The sequence below is a fragment of the Silurus meridionalis genome, chromosome 3 (assembly GCF_014805685.1).
Source record: "Silurus meridionalis isolate SWU-2019-XX chromosome 3, ASM1480568v1, whole genome shotgun sequence".
Classification (NCBI taxonomy): Eukaryota; Metazoa; Chordata; class Actinopteri; order Siluriformes; family Siluridae; genus Silurus; species Silurus meridionalis.
Window position 1 is genome coordinate 5,550,494 of NC_060886.1, and position 24,724 is coordinate 5,575,217.

Below are 24,724 nucleotides of genomic sequence, written 5' to 3' on the forward strand. Positions count from 1 at the left end.
TTGATAAAAAACAAGTTAGTCTGATGACAGTATATGATTAGGCCAAGCTTGTCAACAATTAGACTATTCACAGGATTATACAAGATATTACACCGTCATTGATAATGCAGGCTTAAATGAAACACCAGCATTGCAAGCAGAATACGATGAAATGGACATCAAAGATAAAAAAAATGTAACTTGTAAGCACCTTCTACTGTGAGGCGTGCAGATGTTTGATTCTCGCCATTTTCATTTTTAACAGTACAGCTGTAACTTCCCTCGTCGGTGAGTTGCACATTGAGAATGGTAAGAGACAAGATTCCTCCATGATCCATACACTGTACTCTGTCTGTACTTGTAAGCTTCCTTCCATCATGGTCCCACACAACTTCACTAAGAGGCTCCCCAGAGAAAGAGCAGTTGAATTGGGCCATGTCGCCCAGGCCGACTACGAGATCATTCATTTTCAAGCTCAAAGCGGGCGTGCTGAAATATTCTTCCACTGATGACATGTGTTCCTGGACTTGGACGCTTTTCATGGAGGTTGTGAATGATTCCACGGAGGACATCATTTCAAAGGTTTGGACGGTGGAAGAAGAACGAGTCTCAGTCAAGGTGTGAGAAGTTGTGATCCCCTCCACAAGAGATACTTCACTGCTTGACACACTTTGCCTACTTATGGTTTGCACACTGTGATCTGAGTAATAAAAAATAAGATCAAACAATTACGTCAGCCTTAAAAAATTTATATTTTGGATTTGAAGAGGTGATTAGATCAGCGTGAGGTTGCTATAGTTGGAAAAGGTGACGTGTTGCAGTCTGTGTGTTTAGGTTTTTTCTGGAGGGCCAAGTTCAGTGTGGTTTACTTTCCTGCCCACCAATTCAAATAATTACTAAAGCCATTGGGTATAAGCAAATAAATGATAAAAGTCTACATTCCCATTACAGGTTGAAAGTGGCACTAATCTGATAGGTTGCCAGATCTGATTCAGATTTGTGCCACTTTTATGAGTTCTCCAAATAGGAGACATGTCTGATAAGTGGCCATGCGATTGCATTGCAGCAGATGTAAGAGCAAAAACTGTTGTTGGTCTGTCACTGGTAGTCGCCGACATCAAGCCAGTACTGTAAGACACACATCTACTGTCCTGCAACACTCACCATTGACTCATTAAATTAAGAATGTGGCAGCATCCAAACTTAGCCTGGTCTCTTTTTCACTAGTGGAGTTGAAGTTGGTAAAGCAGTGCATCTATGGTAGTAAGAGTTATAAGATGTGGTATAAGACAGTCTCCAGGTATCAGCAAGACATTCAGTGCGGGATGACAAAACTGCTGTGTGACACTACTGTGAGCCATTGTGCAACTTCTGTGATACACACATCTTCAACAGTGCACATCAAACGTCACTTGCACATGCGCATACAACCCATCAGCATCCATTATTACGTGTTTTTTTTGTTGTTTTTACCAAAAAAGGGAGGAGCAATTGTAACTGTAGTCAGCAGAGGAATGGGGATACTTTGCTCAGTTTTGTGGAAATATGTCAATCCAGGCAAAAGTGCAAGAACCCTATTGAAGTCATGATATGAATGGTAGAGTGGAGCCCAATAACATACTTGGTTAAAAAGTCCAAAGAAAAGTAGCTTTAGAGCTAAGATCAACGAGGCAAAAGATGTAGTGACCGAGGTTTCTCATCATGCCTCTTCTATTAATGTTAATGTGGTTTGGCAAATGTGCGCATGCGAGTGCTTTCACAGGAGATCTCGTCACACTGATGACAATTATGGTTCACTTACAAACACAAACGTGAACCATTAGAAGCGAAAAGAGTGGCTTTCAGCAAAAAAAAAAAAGCAATGAAGCTTGTAATGTGAATGTAGTCAAACTGTGTTGTACTCCAGTCGTCTAGATTTGGGCTGGCACATCTAAAAGAGTTTTGATTTTCAACAAGTGGATCATCCGATTAAACATGCAGCATGCTAATTGTTTTACTATACTATACTATATGCAAATAGATCCAATTACAATTACACGTATTACATAAATAATACAAGGTAATAAGGTAATATAAAGTTACGTAATGATAATTTTTTTATGGTTTTGCATTTTTTTAACTGACCATTGACTTTCAGAACTGCTGAACAAGTGACCATCCCTGAGGAATTGCGAGCAACACAGGTATATGACCCATTGTTCTCAGCATAGGCTCTGACAATCTCCAGCTGGCAGCAGTCATCATACTGGGACATTCTGATGTTGTCTGATGGCTTAATCTCCTTATCGTTACAGTACCAAGTAACATTCAGATCTACGAAAAATTGAAAGAAAAATTTAAACCGGATATAAATCATTCGGTTTAGAATGCAAGATTAAAAATAAGTATTACATCAAAAGTTTTTACAAAGATAATAGATAATGCACCATCACTGTTAATCTTCACTGGCTGTTATGAACAATACAAGACTGGACATATTGTTTAGACATTTATCTAATAGACTTAGATAAAAGCCTCAAGGTCTATGAATATGTGATGTATATTTAGTACTATAGTGTAGTTTAATGAGGACTGAGTCATTATTTTTTAATACATATGCCTTACCCTCTCCAGAAACAAGGCACTGGAATCTGGCAGACTCTCCCTCTTCAACAGATACATCATTTATAGAAGATGTTACTACAGGTGGAGACAGGGGAACTCCGACATCTGGAGAAACCACTTCCGAAACTGATGGAGAAATACAGACATTACCAACATGACTTTAAAGCAAAGCTATCATTTGACCATTTTTATCAAAAGACGATTTACTGAGCTATTTTTTTTTGCTTTTTCATGCATACCTTCCACATTGAGTACAGCTGAGCTGGTGGCCTGACCAACGTCATTTCTGGCTTCACAAGTGTACTGAGCTGCGTCCTCTGGGAAAACTTCAATGAGTAGAAGAGTGTGTTCGTTTCCTTCTCTCTGGAACTTACACTTGAATCCAGGGGATAATGCCTGAGAGTTCTTATACCAGGAGACCTGGGGCTGAGGGATGCCGGTCACTTCCACTGAGAAGCGTGCAGGTTTTCCAGCCTCGACAGACAAAGGCTCCATATGCCTGATGATCTGAGGAGGCTCGGGAACTGAATTGTATTTAAAATTTATTAACATTTAGAGTAAATTCAATCAATTGCCTATAAAAATAAAATCTACAGCAAAGAACTACAAATTGACAAATAATATAAAAGCTTTAGTAATTACTTTACAGCACATTTAATTAATATTGCTGGCAAAACTAAAGTAAAGCTCTGAGATAACATGTAGGACATGTAAAAAAACACTCACTGTTGACTTGCAGATTTACTGTGCTCCTGTTCTTCCCAGCAATAAAAGTGTATTCCCCAGAATCACTCTGGTACGTTTCGGAAATTGTCATGCGATGCACCTTCCGGATGGTCACATAGTTGAATCGCTTCTCCTGAGAGAACTGGATCTCAATCCCATTTCTCAGCCAGCGACCTTCGATTTCATCCTCACTTACTTCAAACTCAAAAGTGGTTCTTTGCTTCTCAACCACCTAGATTGTGAAGAAAAAAAATGTGAAATGGGAATGCACGGTTCAGATCATTTCCAGTTATATTAAGTGGGATAATTATTTGACACTTGCCTTTATTTCTTTCTCAACTGGTTCAGAAATGTGAACATCCTTGCCCTCTACTGTGAGGTGAGCGGTGGACATGCTAGAGCCAGCAACCACAGAGTATTCACCGGCATCAGACATGCGAATGCTCTGGATCATCAAACGCTGAATGTACTTTTCTGTGGTAACTTTGAACCTAAAGAATTGTACCAGAAATTGTACCAGTATAAGCGACATTTTATATATATATATATATATATATATATATATATATATATATATATATATATATATATATATATATATATATATATCATATTATTGTATATTTCAGTTTCAGTACCTGTCAGATAATTCAAGTTCCTGCCCATCTTTTAGCCATGTGACCTGAACACTGGGTTCCGAGAGCTCGCATTCAAAAATGGCCTTTTTCTTCTCAGTCACCTTGATATCTTTTATGTGTTTTGTAAACTCAATGACACGAGCTATGGAGCAAAAAATGTGCATCATTATGATAGAACAAAAGAAAAACGAAACTGACTTTAGCGGAAAAAAACTCTAAAACTCACCCTCAACAAACAGCTTTGCTGATGTTTCAGCAGATCCTGCCACAAACTTGTACTCGGCACTATCCCCAAAATGCACATTACGGAGAGTCAGAGTGTGAGTGAGCTGCTTGGAACGAATCTGGCATCTTTCAGTAGATCTGATCTCTACACCATTCTTCAGCCATTTGTGGGTGATACCCTCGTAATTTACAGTCACTTCAAATGTAACCGTGTCCTTTTCTGAAGCATTGATGTCTTGGAGCATGGAGGTGATCTGAATGGCTGGATGATTAAATAAAACGCAGGGACGTGTAAGTTATATTTCTTCCTAAACAACAAGCATGCATACTGAAAACTGTCAAATGACTTACGGCTAACGGTAAGGGTGGCCGAGACGCCTTCGTCTCCACAGACGAATGTGTATTCGGCAGCATCATCTTTGCCAGTGTTCATGATCTTTAGTTGATGCAGTTTGCCCTGCACAATGCTTCCATACTTCTCGCTTGTTTCGATCTCAACTTCATTTTTCAGCCAGGTGGATGGGACGTTAAAATGTGAAACTTCACATTCAAATGTGGCCACTTGAGTCTCTGGAATCTCAATATTCTTCATTGGCTTTGTGACCCTCAAAGCTAAATAATTGGCAAAATGGACATTTATTATGGAAATTGTAATAGACTGATAATAACTAAGGCATGCCTACTTTTACAGAATATTAAAAAACAGGTTACGTACATTCAAAATGTAGGTATGCACTGCAGTGCAAATGTCCAATGACAGCAGTGTATTCTCCTGCCATGCTCTCTTCCACACCCTGAATCACCAGCTTGTGGGCTTTTCTTTCAGAGACTATTTTAATATTAGAGCTTAGTGTGAGTTCTTGGTTATTGAACATCCACTTAACTGGAATGTCATCATGTGAAAGGCTCAACTCAAAGGAAGCAGTGCCACCCAGCAGTGATGTTACATCCTTAGGCTTCTTTACAACTTTGATTGCTACAAGAGATAGATTAACAATGAAAAGAACTCTACATGGATGCAATCATATAAAAGCATCTATGGAAAGATACTTACTTTCAACATTAAGTCTTGAATTAGCGGAGAGCTTTCCGAGTTTGAATCCATAAACAGATTCATCATGGGTGTTGCAATCTTTAATCCTCAGGGTGTGAACTGTGCCGTCGACCGTGATTTCATACTTGTCACTCGGAAGGATTTCGACTCCATTCTTGATCCACTGCGATCCTTTCACATCCAAATGGGTGAGTTCAATACAGAACACCGCGTCCTTCGTCTCAATGACAGTTTGGTTCTTCATGGTCTTTTTGATCTTAACGGCTATAAAATGGCATTTCATTATTAGTAGTCAGAAGACAAACACAAACCAATTCAACCAGAAAAATGATATAGCGACACTTGAACATACCTTCAACCTTTAGGTTAGCAGATGTCTTAGAGTTTGCAACCTGGTATGTGTACTCTCCAATATCTTGTGGTCTGCTGATTTCGATGACGAGGCTTCTTACAGTCTCGTTCTCTTCACTCCTGATATTGTCACTGAACTCAACGGGTTGTCCATTTTTAAGCCACTTTCCCTCAGCAGATGCGCTTGCAACTTCACACTCAAGCACAGCAGTCTGAGACTCTGCTACTGTCAAATCACAAAGTGGTCTGCTTATGGCACCACCTAGAAGGGGGAAAAACAAGAAATCCTATTAACTTTACCCAATAATGTGAACACAATATAAACAGTTCAGTTCAATAAGTAATATTTTGGCTACTTTCTAGTTTTACTGAGTATCAAAGATGTAAACAACTTTGACTCTCTACTCAACTGAATTTATGATTCAATTTACACTAAAATATTTCACAAAATTTTGGAGTGTTAATGGTTATTTGTGTTCATCAGCCACAAGGGTGTTACAAAAGGCAGGTACTGATGTAGGTAAGGAGAGGAGGCCTGGGGTACAGTCAGCATTCCAATTCATCCCAAAGGTGTTCAGTAGGGATGAGTTTAGAGCTCTATAGCAGGCCACTTAAGATCTTCCTCTCCAAAGCATATAAAACAGATCTTCAAGAAGCTCACTTTGTGCACAAGGGCATTGCCATGCTGGAACAGGTTTGGGTTTCCAAGTTTAAGTAAAAGCAAAATGTTATTATAGCGCATCTAAAGACGTCCTGTACGATTGAGTGCCTCCAGATTTGTGGTAACAGTTTGCAAAAGAACCACATATAGCAGGGAAGGTCAGGTGACCTAATACTTTTGGCAATATAGTGTATGTACGTTTTACTCCACTATATTATATATGACCTTTTGCAGCTCTATTGAAGATGTCATTAAGGCTCAACACTTCCCTGCCCACATCTGCTGCCTGTGAGTGACTGCTGGCCTCATTTTCATTCCAAGAAGAGCTTGAATAAATTGGAAAATCTTTGCGATCCAGCTTTTCTTGAAGTTGAATATAAATTTTGCCCCCTCTGAGACTGGGAGGTGACAGTCAGCTCTAAATATTTGGTTTAACATTATCTAAAATTATTTTCTTTCATTTTATTTGTCCATTGAATATTAATGATTCTTATTCTTTGGTACTTTATACTGTAAATGTATATATTAATTGAAAATTGTTTAATCTGTCTTTCATTCTGGCATGTTGAAGAGGATGTTGTGTTGATCTTTCGGTTAATGCAGGGTTGAGGTGTACAATTTGATTTGTATTTTAGTGAATGAAACCTCAAAAATGAACTGTTTTTGGCAATAACATGCGTCTTGGTGTTAAGGACTAGAGCATCTTTGAGCCTCCATTCAATATAAGGCACATACTCAAGTACTATTCAAATCAGACACTCTTAGACTTTTAGAGTTAATGGAGTAAGCTTTGCAGAAGAGTATATATACTTTTACTCAAGGATGATTTTCAGATACTCCTCACACCACTAAAAGGTAAAACATAGCAATAGACATAGTTCAAGAATGGGCTTTAAAATCAATTATAAAGACATTCTTTTATACCTGAAACGATAAGCTTTGCACTAGATGTCTTCTCTCCAGCAGCAAAGACGTACTCTCCCTCCTCATCTTTCATGGCATTAAGGACAGTGAGGCTACAGTGGGTACCTTTGCCCTCAATTTTATACTTAGGACCAGCCTTTAGAGGTTGATTCTTAAATGTCCAGAGAGCATCGATTCCGGGATGAGATACTTCAACCTTAAATGTGACAGTCTGAGTCTCTGTACAAATGCAGTCTTCCATGTGCTTTACAATGCTGATTTCTGAAAACCACAAGAATAATATAATATAATATTAATATTATAATATAATAATATAATGTAATGTGTTATTATTCCTTTTAAAATTGTTTATAGATGACAAAGAATGATTGTTTTCTTAAATCTACTGAGTACATACTTTGAACTGTCAGATTGCACGTCGAATCAACACGGCCAACGACCATCTTATATCGTCCTTCATCAGAAGCAAAGGTCCTGTTCAACACTAGTCGCTGTTTAGAACCTTTTGCGACCAATTGGACTCTGTCGTTGGGTAGCACCAGTTTGTTATTATGATACCATTTCACTGAGCTAACATCAGCTGCAGTTATCTTGGCCTCAAAAACAGACTTTGTACCCTCTACTGAAGAAATGTCCTTTAACTGAGTCAAAAAGTCGATAACTGTAAAAAAAAAAAAAAAAAAAAGAAAAGAAAATATATTAGATTTATCCACTTAAATATTCCCATATTACACAAAACAATTCTATATTCATTACTTGTAAAATTTACCTTGAACCACGAGCTTTCCACTTGTGGAAATGTCTTGGTTGGGGACAACAAAGGAGTACGTTCCAGTATCGTCTTTATTAGCATCTTCAATTAGAAGCTTATAGTTCAGTTTGTCAATTACAATATGAATTCTGTCTGTTGCAGAAATGGCCTGACCATTCTTCATCCAAGTTCCTTCCACGTTTTCCTGAGAGAATCGTACCTCAAGTTGGGCGATATCCCCCTCACATATCGTTAAGTCAGACAAACCTTGCAGCAGTGTAACTGGACGCACTAGAGTAAAAAAATATAAAAAATATTGTTATGAAAAAACACAGAGGTTAAAATCCTTTTTTTTTCTTAGAAGTACAGTTTTAAATCGTATGGCCCCCTTCCAAAAATACTCACATTTCATTTTTAGGGAAGCACTTGTTTCCAGGTCACCCACTTTGAAAGTATATTTGCCTTGGTCCTCTCTTTTCACATCTTTAACCGATAGGCAGTGACGACCACGGCGGGAGGACATAACATATTTAAGACTCGGAGATATCATTTTGTTCCCAAAAAACCAAAAGCCTTCAGCATCTTCACGGGACACTTCACACTCAAACTCTCCTGCAAATGACTCAGGCACTTCTGTATTCTCGAGGTTCTTCAGAATTTCAAGTGGTTCACCTATGTGACAATTAAAATAAATCAACGATACAGAGGATAAATAAGAACTTTAGAAATAAAGGAAATGTTGTTTACAATGGTTCAATATTTACAATGGTTAAATGCTATTTCTTGAATGAAGGAGGGATAGAATGAATTAATTTATGAATAAATAAGTTAAATTAATTTTATTCATTTATTGAATGAATTGCTGTATTTTTTTAATGCAAACATTTGTTATACAAATAAAATAAAGTGGGACTAAAATAAGCTAAAATAAGTGGGACAGTAAAGTAAAGCATATCTATCTTTAGAAAACTAAATAATAAATGTAAAACCTACACACATACATGCACTTATATACACCTCTGTATTACCCATAAGAGGTCTAACAAATGTAAACTATTTTATTTAATTTGTCTATTTAATAATTTTTTAAATTGCTATTTCATCAATAGTTTAATTTAATCAATATAATAAAAAGTGTATTGCATTAATTTGATTAATTCTAATAAATGTTTAAATTTTTATATATTATTTAAGCAAAAAAATATTTTAAATGTAAACTGTTGCTGTTCATAAATGTTAATAATATAAACGCCGTTTATAAAAAATGACAAACACTAACTGTAATAAATTGAACCGAACCATGACTTAAAAACTGATGTACGTACCTAACCGTGTACCGTTACACCCCTGATATATACATATATTTATAGATTTATATAAAATAATATATAAAACATATATGTAATATAATTATACATATATACATTTACAAATTTTGATCAGTTAATTTTTGTTTAACAGCATTACCTTCAACATAAAGTCTTGCAGTTGTCCTTATCTGGTCATCATCAATGACTACACAGCTGTATTCTGCTTCATCGCTCATGTTAATGATCAGCACAGACATGAAATGTACTTTTCTGTCAGAGTGCATCCTGTACTTGTCTCCAGAGAAAATCTCTTCATTGTTCTTTAGCCATCTGACCTTGACAAAAGGCTCATTGGTCTCACATTCAAAGGTCACCATGGTGTCTTTTTCTTTGCTACTTTGATCTTCTAGCATTTGAGTAAATGTTATAACTTGTTTTCCTGAAATGAATAAAAGAAGCAATAATGTAGGTGTTAGTAACATAAAAAAAAGCAATGAAGAAAGTATTTTAAATATTTAGTCATTCTTTAATTACTGCTAAAGAAATTACCTTGAATAAGTAAGAATGCATGGCTTGAGGTCTCTCCTGCAATGTTCATGGTTTTGACCATGATACTAGCAGAATCTTCAGTAGACACATCTCTAATGACAAGTTCACAGACATGGTCTTCAGGCCAGTACCAATAAATCCGGTCAGATTTTTCCAGCAAGATTCCATTTTTGAACCACTGACATTCTGGATCTGGTCTACCAACAACTCTGCAACGGAAACGCACTTCATCACCTTGGGCAACCGTCTGACTCTGAATACGTTCCAGAATCTTTGGAGCCTCCATGCTGGGTGAAAGTACTATTTTGTCCGGTTTGAATTTGGGAATGGTCAGTTTTTGTTCCTCTTCTTCTTTCATCTTTTCAGCCTCAGTTAATTCTTTGGTATGATGAAGGAGTTCATCTTTTCTCTTCCTGAGCATACCTTCATAGGATTCGTCCCTCTTACGGGATTTTAGTTCAACTGCAGTAATCGCTTCATAATAGCCTTCCTGGGTCCTGCGTTTAAATTTGCTTCTTAGCTCTTCAGATTCCTCTGTTAACTTCTCATGGATTACCCTCTCCGTTTTCTTCAGCTTCACCACCTCTTTTAACTCTTTGGAGGTTTCTGAGGATTTTTCAGGTTTAACAACCTCAAAGGGGACCCTGCCATGCTCTTGAACAGTGGCAGCAGGCTTGATTTCTGGAGCCCGGCGCAGAACTGTACGGAAGTCCTCCCTCTGTTGAATCTCAAACTTCACCACATGCTCCACTACACCTTCAGGGTTCTCTGCCACAACTTTGACATCTCCAGAATCATAAGATTTGCAATCCACAATTTCAAGGTAGTGAATGCCATCATATAGGAGTCTAAATCTTTTGCTCTTGCGAATAAGCTGTCCATTTAGGTACCAGTTAACTTTTGGGTTTGGGTATCCAGTTACTCTGCAACGGAATTTTGCAGTTTCTCCTTCCAGGACTCTAATGGGCTCTGGAAGCAGGACAATCTCAGGCTTAGTTTTTTCTGTTGTTTCATCTCCAGTAACTCCAGCAGGAGCGCCCTCATGAGCAAAGCGCTCAATTTCATCTATTCTCGGCCCCCTCCGACCCTCAGGCAACTGACTTTCCTCCACAAGGCTCTTCTCATCTTTTACAATCAGAGTGGCTGAGGTTTGGTCAACACCAAATTTGTTGGTAGCTCTGCATGTGATGACACCACTGTCTCTCGCATAAGCGGCTTCATAGTCAAGACTGCAATAACCAAATTCATTGATCATGCGCAGTCTGTTAGCAGCTTCCAGGGGCTTGCCATCATGCAGCCACTCAACAACAATCGTGGGATCACCAATAGGGGTGAGTCTGCATTCAAAATGCGCAGGACCAAACTGCTTAAGTCTGACCGATGTCAGTTTCTTTTTGAACTGAGGCTTCTGCTGCTTCTCCTTGTCATAAAGGTCACCCTCCTCCCACTGTTCCTGTCCATAACGGAGATGCAGTGGCTCCAATTCTGGAGCAGAAATTTCCTTGGCTTTATAAGTTCCCTTAGGAATAATAAGTCTTCTCTCTGGTTGAGGTCCTACTGCCTCCACTTCAACATTGACTTTGCAGCGAGTTGTATCCCGGCCTGCTTTGTTAATAGCTGTAGCAGTATACCATGCACTATCTGAACCAGTACTCTGGTTGATCTTGAAGGAAGCCTCCCCCTTGCCACCACCAATTCTAGAAATAAGCACATTTGCAAATTTTTAAATGTTCAAAATCTTAAAATGTTCAAAATCATACGTTTATTTTTAAATACCCACCTGATGTGTGGATACTTTTGTGGGGTGATAATATCACTGTTCTTCAGCCAAACAATGTCAGGAAGGGGAGAGCCAATTGCCCTAACAGCCAATTCAACCAAGCTGCCTTCTTTAACACTGATGTTCTTTAGCTTCTCAACAAACTGGGGCCTCACCAAGTTTTCTTTAGCTAAAAATAAATATGAAAAAGTAGTGTTTAAATATTTCCAAAGATATTCTAAAAGTAAAGCGTCTTAAAAAAAAGGGTAAAAAATGCATATTCAAAAAAACAGACCTTCAACAGTGAGAGTCATAGAAACAGAGGTTTTTCCAGCTCTGTTCTGAGCAACGACTGTCCATTCTCCAGAATCATGAGGCATAGCGGGAACCACAATCAACGACTGAGTTCCGTCTTCCTTCACCACAATCTTGTGGGTGTAGTCATTTACGATTTGATGTCCTGATTAAAAGAAAAAAAAAACATTTAGCTTTTCTTTGTTTTAGTGTTTAATTTAAATGAGCCTCTTTAGGATGTTTTTATACATACCATTATGGAACCAGTAAGTTTCAGGCATGGGCCTTCCTACAACTTTTAGATCAAATCTTGCGGTTTGTCCCTCAGAGCACTTAAAGGAAGATGGCTTTGTGACAAATACAGGTTTATAAAGCCTTTCAAGATAGGCTTCATCAGTCTCATCCAGTCTGCGAGCAGGTGAACGTCCAGGAGAACGACTAGTAGAGCGTGGTGATGTGGATCTGAATTGTATCAAAACCAGAATTTCTCAGTGAGAGCAACTCAACATGGGTTGAAATATTCTATATATAAATATCTATACAGCTTAAAAACTCTTGTTCTGTAATTCAAAATTTGCATTTTTTTTTTAGTTTGTATGTTAAATATCAAAATATTAAAATATCATGTCTAAATAATGTATTGCTTATAGTACTTAAGCAAATCAAACTAGGAAATTCACCTAATTTTTTACATTTTGCATGCACTTTCACCTGACACAATGTTTCAGTGATAAAATGGAGCATACCTGATCCTATGAGCTGTTTCTGGTTGACGGTATCGTGGTACTGTCTCAGATAATTCCACATGCAGCTTTCCAGAGCTGACAGCATTACCCTTAATGTTGCTAATCAGAGCAGTGTAGATTCCCTCATCCTCTGGCAGCACCACAGGAAGACGTAGACTGGCTCGACCATCACTAAGAACCTCCATTTGATAATGGTCTCCATGTCTTATGCGTTTGCCATCTTTAAACCAGGCAATCTGCAAAATAAGATTATATAAATATGCTTGGAACAGGTTACGACTTTTAAAAAATAGGAGACGCTTATATGTTTAGATAGTGCTAATAGAGTTGCCTACCTTAGGAAGTGGAGTTCCGGTCATTCTAAAGTGCAGTGTAGCACTCATTCCTTCCCTGAGCTTGTAATTTTTCACGGGAGTTGTAAAAACTGGGGATACACACTCATGCTCGGAAATGGTTATGTCCATTTGCTCCCCATCTTCAGCCAACAATTTCTGGTATGTGATCTTAAGAAGATGACATTCAATCTCATACATGAACCTCTGCTCAACAGAAGATATTTGGAACTCCTATGAAATGACAGAATCATTAGATTTGGATATAATAGCCCAGCATGTTAAAGTAAATCAATAAAGAAATTTTGTAACACAATGGTTTACAAACCTCCTCAGATGTGAAGGTCTGCATCATTTGTGTTTTCTTAGCCATCTTCCTTTGGATGATAAGTTGCTCTTTTTCAAGTTCATTTGTAAATACAGGTGGAACATCACCGGCTTTGGGCTCCAGTGTCACTCCTGTAGTCACTTCAGTCATATATGTTACTTCATGTTCTTTTATGTAAGCTTCATAGGCCTCTGTAATAAAAGATATATTACATCATATTATAATATTCATACATATTATTTATATATAAGTATGTATGTATGTATGTATATATGTATTTATTTATTTATATGCATGTAGCAACACAATGGTCATATGACCAACCTTCATTAAGCAGCAAAGCTGATGCAGATTCCTCTCCAAGCTTGTTCCTGGCAAACACTATGTATTCTCCAGCATCATCAGAAAATGTCATAGAAATCTCCAATTTGCATTGGCCTGTTTCTTTATTGTAAGCGACTTTATATCTGTTAGGGCAAACAAAAAAAATTATATTTATATCCATGTTTCAAACAATTCACATGACTGAAATTTTTTATAACAAGATAATTTCTTGTAAAAATGAATAAATAAAAAACCTGTATCCAGTAGTCAGTGGTATTCCATTCTTTTTCCAGTAAATGTGAGGTTTGGGACTTCCTCCAATCTGGCATTCAAAGACAACACTATCACCTTCTACCAGTTTCTGCACTGTGGGCTTCTTCACAAAGAATGGAGCCACACCTGCTCCAGTGTCTACTGACTCAAATACAGCACTGACTTCAGTTCTGGTTTCTTGAGTTCTGACATCAGCTGCAATTCTGGAATAAAAATTGCACAAATAAACAAATTGCAAAGTTAACAAAGAAATCACTATCGCCTACTGGTTCTGCAAACAAAATCTCTACATTCGATATGTTCAAACTCTGCACACCAAGATTGGTACATATATTTTTTAGCAATATTACATGCTACATTTGACCAAATCCCATCACTGATCACAAAGCCAGGAAGTGGACCAAACTGTGGTCTTTTGTAGAAACTAATTACAATAAGAATATAATTTTGCTCAAATAGACGTAGACAATCTTTATAGAATCAAAAGTATAAATAATACAACACAGCAGGAAGTTCTATATAATAAGACAGTCTTTATGAGCAATACAAGTCAAAAAGCAAGAGAAAGAATAGTTAAAAAGTAAAAAAAAAAAAATGAATAGAAACAGTACAATAACTGCATAGTACACTCACTGTTTTTCTTGCATAGATACTTCGACATGTTCAGAAATAGCAGTCAAATCCTCCCGACTCTCAATTTCTTCTGAGACTGTAAAAAAAAAGTACATAATAAATAAATAAATCTATCTAAACAATAAATATTGTATAATGCCAGTTTATTTCTATAGTCTCAAAGCAGCTTTACAGAATTTAACAGTGAAGGTGAAGGTGTGTATTTATCCCTGATGAGCAGCCATGGCGACTTTGGCAAGGAAAAACTCCCTTAGATGTTATGAGGAAGAAACCTTGAAAGGAACCAGACTCAAAAGGGAAACCGTCCTTATTTGGGTAATATCAAGACTCTAGGGTGACTCCAACCCTGTAAGAATGTTATTCTTACCTTGCACAAGCAGGTAGCAGGAGGTGCTGATTGTTCCAGCCTCGTTTGTTGCAGTGCAAGTAAAACGTCCACTGTCCTCAGCAAAGGCCTCACGGATCATTAAACGAGCATATCCTTGCTCATATGTGATCTGGAAGTCGATAGAGCTTTCAATCCTGTAGTCCTCTCTAAACCATATAATGCCTGGTGACGGGTAGCCTGTGATTTGGCACTCCAGAGTCACAGACTCTCCTTCAGTAACAGTCTGGTTCTTCAAGCCCTGAATAACAGGAATGGAAATGGAGTTATTTTAAGTGTAGAAAAAATGGTGGAAAGCCAACCTGTTGAAAACAGTTCATTGAAATTCACTGAAATGAAATACTTACAGCCACAACTGTCGGTGGCATCACCTGCATTCGTGTATGTGAAGGGATCATTGCATCCTCCACGGCCTGCAAAATATTTAAGACATTTAGACCTTTGTTTTTAGCAATGATACAGATTACAGGATGATGGAAAGGAAGAAAAGTATTCATTTTTACAGTTGAAATGGCAGATGGAAAAAACAAAGAAAAGGTGCTGTGGAAACATGCTTGCTGAGTGGAGGCAGTGTGGAGCTCGATTACTGAAATGAAGCTTTGCTGTCAGATCAAATTATAATGCCGACATCCACATAAAAAATGAAAATCATGTGTCTGTTTCATTTATTTCTAAGGACTGATCAAAACAGTGACAGCACCATAACCACCATAAAGTGTTGGGTTTATTCTTATATGAACACAAAATACATTTGTCTAATAGAGATCTTAACATAATGACTGTGAGCCCTTTAGGGGTCTGGGGTTTAATTTTTGAGTAGTTATATTGAGGGAAATCTTCACCCACAATTAACAACATATTTATCATTCATTTTAAGGTTTTATAACTACTTAGTTGTTTGACTGGTCACTTGAATTGAATGGATTTATTCCAAAGATCAATAACTACAAAAATAGCTTTAAATGATGTCAACTTCATTGTAATATATTCTGTTAGGAGAAATGAATAAAGCTTTTAAAAGAAAACACACTAATAGAATGTTGAAAATTCAAAATTCTGTATAATAAAAACATGTATGATTTATATAACAGTGGGGATAAGTACAATCTCAGTCTCAGTTTTTACTCTCTCGGAAATAACCTGCTGCTCTTCCGACAGTTATAATTTCCTATGTAATTTGAAGGACTATATAATTAGAACTCTATAGACTATATAGTATACTTGTTAACCAGCCGTATTAAGACATTAAGGATGATAAATCAGGATTTTGTATATAAAGCACACATCCTTAGTTACATTACAAAAAATATATTGTAATATATTGGTACCATTTTTTTCCAAAGTACAAAAATGACAATAAAAAATTAAAGTGCAACACATCAAAATGATCCAAAACAGCAAAATATCAATCGATCCATGCTTAATGCTAAAACAAAGTGAAAAGAAAAACAGGGAGCCGACAAGGTGAAAGCAGTGTATGACTGTGATGCTCTTTAGCCAAACTCTCCAAAGTGTGACATTGATAGTGAGGTGTTTGTTTCACACATTAGTTTGCTACCTCCTCAATACAAGCGCAAGTTTCAAAGTTTGGGCTGGTGTCTGGTGCTGTTTGCTCTGCTAGAGCACCGTCGAGAAAACTGTCATCATTTTCATGAAAATGTTCTTCTTCTGGAATCATCAGCATTGCAGTGTCCTCAACATCTGATTTCATCTATAGTTTCCAGACATTTGTATTGTATCAACATTGCTTAATATCTACAATGAATAAATTCATTTAAACCCAACACAGACCAGTGTACCTCCACTTCATCCTCAGGTGGAGCAGAATTAGTGGTGGTCAGTTCATTGAAAACATTGGCCATACTGTCAACACTGCTTCCAGTATCCTCCCTTTGCTCATTACTGTTTGCAGTATCAGGTGTACTAGTAACCGAGTCTGCAAATTCACCCTCACTGCTAGCATAGTCAGCAACATCATCATTATATTCACAGGTGTTTTCAACACTGTCTTCCCTAAAGCTATTTTTTGCAGACTCATCGTTTGGCTGAATAAATATCTAGTGGGGGAAAAGGAACAAAATGAAACTGTTAAGAAAAAAATATTATTATTTCACTATTTTTTATAAAACAGCATCACAGAAATCCAGGTGTAGCTCGAGATCCTTATTATACAAGCCAGTATTGTACTTTTTCAAATTTTATACCTTTCCATTAGTAAGTTTCTTCTTTCATGCATGAAATATTTTTTCTGGTACATGGCCAATTCAGTATATATCCAGTTAAGAATTTAATGGGTGATTAGAATCAGCACACTTGAAGCATTAATTATTTTTTACAACTGAACAAAATGTCTGTATTCTTTTAAACAGAAATTGTCAAAACAATCTTGTATTTTATTTTATATTGATTTTATTTAAGCTTGGTTGTCAACTTGCCATTAGAAGCATTAACATATTAAAAGCAATACAAATGTACACAAGTTGCTTCAACTTGCATTTTCAAATGCACTATTCAGAAGCAGCCACTATAACCTTTATATAATGTCAAAAATTAAAGATAGTGAAACTCAATATGTGGCTTTTGCATTTTTAAAGAACATTTATATACATAAATATACTGAATATTATATTTATAAATAATAAGCAAACCATTTAATTAAGAAACTTTTTTATCCGATTAATCGATTATCAAAATAATCGTTAGTTGCAGACCTAATATATATAATTTTCGTCTTTTGTTTTCTTTTTCTTTTGTTTGTTTGCTTGTTTCTTCTCAAGGCAAGCCTCAGACCAAATGATTCTGAGAGATATAAAACCAATTCTTGGTTAATTTGATCCTGACAAAAGAAAAAACGAATGAAATATAAATAATAATAACAGTTTGTGTGGCTGCCCCTTAATAATTTCTTCTTCCTACAAAACCTCACTTTCTTTTTTCTGTTGGTTCACACTTCCAAAATTGTTAAAGCTAATTGGGAAAATATTTCGCTAACAGCTTTTCTTTTTTAAACAATTTTTTTTTTATCTGACCATTAATGGCTTGATATGACCTAAACCTAAACAACTGGTCTATTTTTTGTAAATGTATTTATCATAAGCAGGTCAGGGTTACACTGGTAATGCAAGGAGTCTATGAAAGGAGCCTTGGGTGCAAAGTGTCACTATACCCTGAATTCAGTTTTATTTAAATCATAATTAGAATTGTCCCAGCAGATTCCTTGAAAGAAGCATTTTAAAGCTTAGGTAACTGATCATTATGTGGTCGAGGTGGTAGTTCAGTGGTTAAGGCATTGTACATTGGCGCAGAAGGTCATGAGCTCAAATTCCAGCCACACCAAGCTGCCACTGCTCGGGCCCTGAGCAAGGCGCTTAGCCCCATAGCTGCTCAGTCGTATTTTCGGGAGGTGGCAGCTCAGTAGACCTTCCTTGGATCGTAAGGTGACCATAAATGTAAACAACACAGAATAATCGGAAGCAGAAACAACTCCATCGACTTCCCTTGAAAAGCAAAACCAGTTTACCTTTTCAATAAACAAATCAACATATTTACAACACTGCTGGTAACACTGAACCATGATCGCTGACACAGTATTAACAAACACAATGCCTTGATTCAGAGAATAAACCGTCATTGTTATGTCTTATATACTGTTTTTCATTGCTGCATATGTATTTATTTTATTCTATTTGCAGGCTTGATTCGCTGCATCTGAGGTGTTATACCACTAGGGGCAGCAAATATTCAACTATAGGAAATCAATTCTCACCTCTTTGATAATAGCTCCACTGATCTGTTGCTGCATGGCAAAAGAGCCCTCCCACTGTTCCTTCTGGATGTGTGTGGAAGAGGTCTGGACATATGCGGGTCCTGTAGTCATGGTAGTGTAGCTGGATTCTGCTACATATCCTTCTTGCTTCCATGGAGGCAGAACATCCGTAGCCTCTGTGACATACTTGCGTGTGGTTAACGGAGATTTGACAGGTCTGATAGGGGACACAGAAACTCGTGAAGTTGGGGAACCAGCCCTAAAAGAAAAAAGAAAACATTTAAAATGAAGCATTTTTTTTTTTTTTAATTATTATACACTTTATTGAAAGTTTATGGACCACCTTGGTTGATAAGGTACTTTAGGAAATACCCTTTACCTCACAGGGGTGGGAGTTGGAGCCTTCACGTGTCTTACGGGGGAAGGTGACTGGTGACGAGCAGCTGCAACCTTTGAAGCTGCCGAAGGTGGTGTCGGGGACATCGAGGTTGGTTTTCCAGGCACACGAGGGGGTGTCTTGTGAGCCAAATGCTGAATCTCAACACCTCCCTCCATTTGCATTTCTATCATGGCTGACGACTCAAAGTGAGTCTCCACTTTCTGTGAATGAAATATAAGACTTGATTAGTCACTAATCATTTTTTTTAGGACAAAAGACATTCAGAAATGATTATCTGTAATCTAGGGGTGACCCAGAATAGATGAAGATTCGAGCCAATTGGTTATATTAAAAGTTTGATTTCACATAAATCTACATATTTTCTCACAAAAAGATAATAAACAGCCTATTCTGATTAATGCTGTGAAGATGAACGTGAAAATAAAGAAGCTTTATTAAATAAATGTTTTGACCTGTGTGAATAAATCCAACCCCATTACAGATTTAAGTTTCCCTTCCCATGATCTGTGAGAGACACAGGAGCATCTTGGCAGCAGGGACTTAAATTATTTAACAATGTCTGAGAGAATCTGTAAAGATATATTCTGTTCTAATTTATTTCTGTAAATTTTTTAGATTAGAGCTTAGAAAGCCGAGAATTCAATCTGATTTGCTGATATGTGAAATGCGAATCCTGTCTGCAGTGCGGCCTTTCTTCAGTTATTAATGCAATTTTTAGTTTTTATTATTGCTAAAAAATTTTTTTTTACGTTTTTCTTCTACATTTTTGTGTGATGTTCTGTACATCATAGATTTAAACTGTTATGAGGAATCATTTTACAAATGTTTATCCACATTGCTTTTCATTTCAGCTTTAAAAAGATAAAAAGCCATTGTTAAATCTGTCTTATTACTCAACAGGCAGTTTTGCTCGGTTTAATATAAAGTTGTTTCTGTGTGCACTGTGTGTAAAAGAAACACAGACTAGGTGACTATGGGCGAGACTATTCTGATTTACTGTGTAAACCCTTATTTGGAAACACCCCTACTGTAATCATATAACATATTAGCAGAATGTGTTTCTAATGCACATTTGAGCAAATCTGGAACATGAAATCAAATGTAAAAATAGTTCTTTTATAAGATTATTCCAATACAGCATTTGTTTAGATTCCTGTTACCTTTTCCAGCTTGGTTTGTGAAATCTGAGCGTTCGAAACAACTGTCTTGGTCTTCTTAGCAGGCACTGCAACTTCTTCACCTGAAATAACACATAGTAAAGTGTACTGTACCACACTGATGTAGAAACGCTAAACGAGTACGTTTAATATAAATGATTAATGGATTAAATAGACATCCATGAATTTACCTTGAACCAGTAGTTCTGCAGTTGAAGTGGCACGTCCACTGCTGTTGGATGCGATTACTGAGTATGTACCAGAGTCTTCAGGAAAAGCCTCTGCAATCAACAAACTGTAGAGGTCTCCGTCTTGAACAATCTGAAAGTCAGCGGAGCTTTGAATCTCAGCTCCTTCTCTGTAAAACTTCACCACAGGTGTAGGGATTCCTGTCACACGGACATCCAGTCTCAATTTGCTTCCTTGTCTCACAGTCATGCTTTGTAGTCTCTGAATAAAAGTCGGCAGCGCAGTTTCCGCTGTACAGAAAAAGCAGGTTTAGTACTTTATTTAGGACATGCTATTTTATTAATAACAATAGACTGAATTAGCCACCTGTAACCAAAAGTTCAGCAGTGCTAGTGGCTTGTCCAGCTCCATTGGTGGCTCTCACTGAAAATCTTCCACTGTGTGCGGCTGTCACGGCGGGGATCCTCAGAACAGCGCGGCCTTCGCTGAACGAGATCTGAACGCCGGGCAGAGCGGCAGCAGAAAGAACCTGGCCATCACGAAACCAGCTCACCTCAGGAACTGGGGTACCTGAAGAGAACAAGAATGTAATTTAACCGAACGTGAGCTGGAAACTACATATTATTTTATAGAATCATAAAATAAAGAAAGATCTTAAACCTTTCGTCCTTACCACTAACTTGAACTTCGAACGTTGCAGCACTACCCTCAAGTGCCACAACGCTCTGAAGCGGCTGTGTAAACGTTGGCGCCTGTGTCGTCATGGTAGGCACCCTGGAAAATATAACAATAAGACATTCATAACTTTAAACCTCAAAACATTTTTATGTTAAAAACAGTGATTGCAAAAGACCAAAAAAACGTCCACAGTGTTGATATTTATTTTCGTCACATGACAATATGAATTATAGGCAGCCTATTTTTAGCTGGCGTGAAATTCAACTGACTAATCACTGGGTGTCGTTCCTTCCACCCTGCTGCACCTGGCTCTGAGCAGCCTGTCATCTGAGAGACCAGTGGCTCCAAAAGGTCCGTGTGTCAACTCAAACACCTAAACTCGACAGCATATAGACGTGTAAGTGCAACTGTAAGAAGTGATTTCCGCCTGTGAAACCAATTACCGATCCAGATGCAAATACTTAAGAAAAGCCTTCACATTTGGAGAAAAAAATGTCGTGTACAACTATTAAGCCTTAAACATGTAATTGCATTTATATGCATTTATATTACATTTTAGACCGTATACTATTCAAGCATACAGCTTTTTGAGAACGAGTGACTGAGCTGAGCTGAACAATCTCTTAAATTACCCAAAAACATATTTACAACATACAGTAAGACACAGAGTAATTGTTATATGTTCAACCCTAACCATTATAAAACAATGGCATACATAAATACTTGAAAGTTTTGGTTACAGTCTCACGACAGGACAGAATGTCAGCAGGTGCCACTCAAAAAAGCAACGAGTATACAAGCTTAAAATAACAGCTGTTGTGCGAACTCCTGCTAACCTTTCTAACCATAATACCTTACTTTCATTCAAATCTGGTCAATGTATATTTGCATAATTTGAGACTAAATTACTTTTCCGGCTAAACAAAGATTGGCAAAATTCTATTTAAGTATATTATTGGCATAAAATAACAAATTAAAATTATTACTTAAAATGCCAATTGGTGAGAACTTAAAGAAGCATTAAGGCTCATTAGCACATCCCCCCCACCAAATCTTAAATTCTCTGAAAATGCATCCAGCACCAAATTTAAGTAAGGTCACCAGGCTGCAAATATAACCTGTGCTATATTGAGGAGTAATGCAATATCCTAACATGTACATTTATTAACTAGCAGTTTGAATGGGCGCTTTAAAACTGTCCATTATCAACATGGGATTTATTTTTTTAGTTTAATTTATTAGACAGTTTTGTTTATAGAACAATTTGCCTGAATAGCAATAAGATCAATGAGGATGATCTAAATAAAAATAAGTCAAAAAAAAAATTATAATAATTATCATATTTGTTTATTTCCTATTTAAATATAGTAATGAAAAAGAATAATAATAAAAAATTACTCAGCACAAAATCCTATTGCAAGGACCTATTAAACCTTAGAATACCAAAATGGGATTTATTTTTGAAAAATAAATAAATAAATAAATAAATAAATAAATAAATAAATAAATAAATAAACACAAAAATTTAAATTTATGAAATTTAACTTAAAATGTATCTTCTTTGAAAAACTGAAATATTCCAACTTTTAATAACAACCAAAATTAATCAATCAGATCAGTAGAAATCAAGGACGCAAAATAATTCTCAAAACCATCTGCTCTCAAAAGATCATTAGTTATTTAGCATGTTCGAAACAATACCACTAATACTGCGCTGCCATCAAATATGTTTGTCAGCCGCCATTTAGAAATAAACAGCAACAATTTACATTCAGCCGAATATTTAAAGGCATCCAATTACTTGTATAAAATGCATGTACACTCTTTATCATCCACCATTTAAGTTGGGTCAACAGGTGAAGTCCAAGCTCATCTCCTGGACAATGTTTGAAATTGTGCATTACCAACAAGCATAATTGGTTTTTCAATAACCACAAACAGATATATTTCTCAGAAAACTGTATGGTAGGTGTTATGTATGATGATTGATGTTGTATCAGACAGAAATGGCCATCTCCAAAAATAATCAGTCCCCTTGCTTGATTGACAGTCACCATGTGGCACATAGCTGGAGGTGCAACTGATAGCCCTGCTGCTGATTCCCTTAAAAAGACATCGTGGCCGAGCTGGGACACCACTCTAATGCTATCACAGGCTATTCTTGGCTTTTCTCAAATCACCATCGCACCATATAATAACCTTGAACTTTGAAAATCAGGTAATTCTTTTCTGAAACTGTTATAAAAGAAAAAAGTTAATAAATAAATCAAAGCAGCCTGTCAAAACCCCTGAAACACCACATAAGAAGACTAAAGGCATATTTGTAATATATTGTATATGTAAATGTTACATGCATGATCAACAAGTAAAAAAACTACTACAACCTGTAATTAAATATCTGACCATGGAGTAAGTGCAACTTACTTGGATTATACTGGTGCCTATAATTGATGGGACTGTGCCCAGAAGGCCACTGCCTCAGCAACAATCCTTTTATCCAGTATGTTTCCTGAATATCCAAGGTGAGAACAGTTGAACCTCAAAACGACCCCCCAAAAAAACAAAACTACACAGGAGTAAAGACCGTGTAGTTTTGCTTTTCCCTTGCAATCCCTACACCCGAGGCAAGGCTGGGAATGCTCCAACTGCTCAGAAGTGCTAATACGCTACTTTTTCTTTATATACCTCTAGCCTAGCCTGCAATGTCACTTGCTCAGCCACTCCCCATTCAGCCTCCTCAACCAAAGAATCATGGGAGATTGATTCATTTTATATGACCCTACGCTTGACACTCAGTGCCCCCCACTCTTTGATCACACAAGCTCATACCACAATGGCATGCTCAGAATATTATGTGCACACATTTTTCTGGTTGTTCAATGTTCAATGCAAATGTTCAATGTTATGTTTTTGCCATTTTTAAGAAAAGGGACGTGATGTTTAGCCAGGCCCTCAACCTATTGATGACCAAAAGGAGCAAGTGGCTGTCCCTGTCACTCAAACAGAAGGCAACCCCCCCACACACACACAGGAAGGGTCAGCCCTAATCAGTACAGAATGCTTACTAACCTTGCTTTGTTGTTCAGCTCCTATTAATTCATTATTTTTCTTCAAATCAAGATCTTCAAGATCTTCACTAATGGCATTTATATTTCAAACATTATATATAATCAATATAACAATAAGCAGAATATGCTAAATTATTACCATTTATTCCCATTTCATTACATTACTAGTCTAGCAGCAAAATAAAATACTTACATTCTATATAACTCAATTGTATTTGTATAGTGCTTTTAACAATGGACATTGTCCCAAAGATGCTTTAAAGGTAAAGAGGTTATAAAGTTGAAATGTATAAGATTAGTGCCTATAAATTTTGTCCACATTATTTTATCCCATTCTTACTCTACAAAACACCTTCATCACAATATTTATTTTTCTTTAAAATTGTCCTAATGCTTCATAAGTTACACCCCAGTCTCATAAATGTTTTTTTTCTCTTCCATTTTTGAAAAAAAAGAAAGAAAGTTTATAATATAACTTACTGTCATTGAATCTTCACATGTAAACACAATCTAGCATTAGCTGTGAATGTTATTTGCTAGGCCTGTTTGATATATATATATATATATATATATATATATATATATATATATATATATATATGTGTGTGTGTGTGTGTGTG

At 36.8% G+C, this 24,724-nt stretch overlaps 1 protein-coding gene across 3 annotated transcripts in view; it reads right to left on the bottom strand.

The window, feature by feature from the left end:
- The window catches only part of ttn.1 (titin, tandem duplicate 1), a 150,123-nt gene extending 126,457 nt beyond the window's left edge, over positions 1–23,666 (bottom strand). For all 3 annotated transcript variants that reach the window (XM_046845792.1, XM_046845791.1, XM_046845790.1), the window contains exons 1-37: positions 23,461–23,666; positions 21,032–21,132; positions 20,725–20,928; positions 20,361–20,648; positions 20,173–20,252; positions 18,992–19,212; positions 18,613–18,871; positions 16,405–16,557; positions 15,194–15,259; positions 14,829–15,087; positions 14,462–14,537; positions 13,810–14,031; positions 13,556–13,698; positions 13,232–13,422; positions 12,907–13,137; positions 12,572–12,807; positions 12,079–12,287; positions 11,827–11,991; positions 11,553–11,721; positions 9,773–11,469; positions 9,381–9,662; positions 8,319–8,585; positions 7,932–8,204; positions 7,560–7,823; positions 7,163–7,423; positions 5,579–5,839; positions 5,227–5,490; positions 4,888–5,148; positions 4,524–4,784; positions 4,174–4,434; positions 3,948–4,089; positions 3,632–3,800; positions 3,310–3,541; positions 2,823–3,107; positions 2,584–2,709; positions 2,104–2,292; positions 191–679 (exon numbers count right to left, since the gene is read on the bottom strand). In XM_046845792.1, the coding sequence (XP_046701748.1) occupies positions 191–679; positions 2,104–2,292; positions 2,584–2,709; positions 2,823–3,107; positions 3,310–3,541; positions 3,632–3,800; positions 3,948–4,089; positions 4,174–4,434; positions 4,524–4,784; positions 4,888–5,148; positions 5,227–5,490; positions 5,579–5,839; positions 7,163–7,423; positions 7,560–7,823; positions 7,932–8,204; positions 8,319–8,585; positions 9,381–9,662; positions 9,773–11,469; positions 11,553–11,721; positions 11,827–11,991; positions 12,079–12,287; positions 12,572–12,807; positions 12,907–13,137; positions 13,232–13,422; positions 13,556–13,698; positions 13,810–14,031; positions 14,462–14,537; positions 14,829–15,087; positions 15,194–15,259; positions 16,405–16,557; positions 18,613–18,871; positions 18,992–19,212; positions 20,173–20,252; positions 20,361–20,648; positions 20,725–20,928; positions 21,032–21,122 (9,247 nt within the window). In that variant the 5' untranslated portion in view covers positions 21,123–21,132; positions 23,461–23,666. The remainder of the gene's footprint in view (positions 1–190; positions 680–2,103; positions 2,293–2,583; positions 2,710–2,822; positions 3,108–3,309; positions 3,542–3,631; positions 3,801–3,947; positions 4,090–4,173; positions 4,435–4,523; positions 4,785–4,887; positions 5,149–5,226; positions 5,491–5,578; positions 5,840–7,162; positions 7,424–7,559; positions 7,824–7,931; positions 8,205–8,318; positions 8,586–9,380; positions 9,663–9,772; positions 11,470–11,552; positions 11,722–11,826; positions 11,992–12,078; positions 12,288–12,571; positions 12,808–12,906; positions 13,138–13,231; positions 13,423–13,555; positions 13,699–13,809; positions 14,032–14,461; positions 14,538–14,828; positions 15,088–15,193; positions 15,260–16,404; positions 16,558–18,612; positions 18,872–18,991; positions 19,213–20,172; positions 20,253–20,360; positions 20,649–20,724; positions 20,929–21,031; positions 21,133–23,460) is intronic.
- Between the last annotated feature and the right edge of the window lie 1,058 nt (positions 23,667–24,724).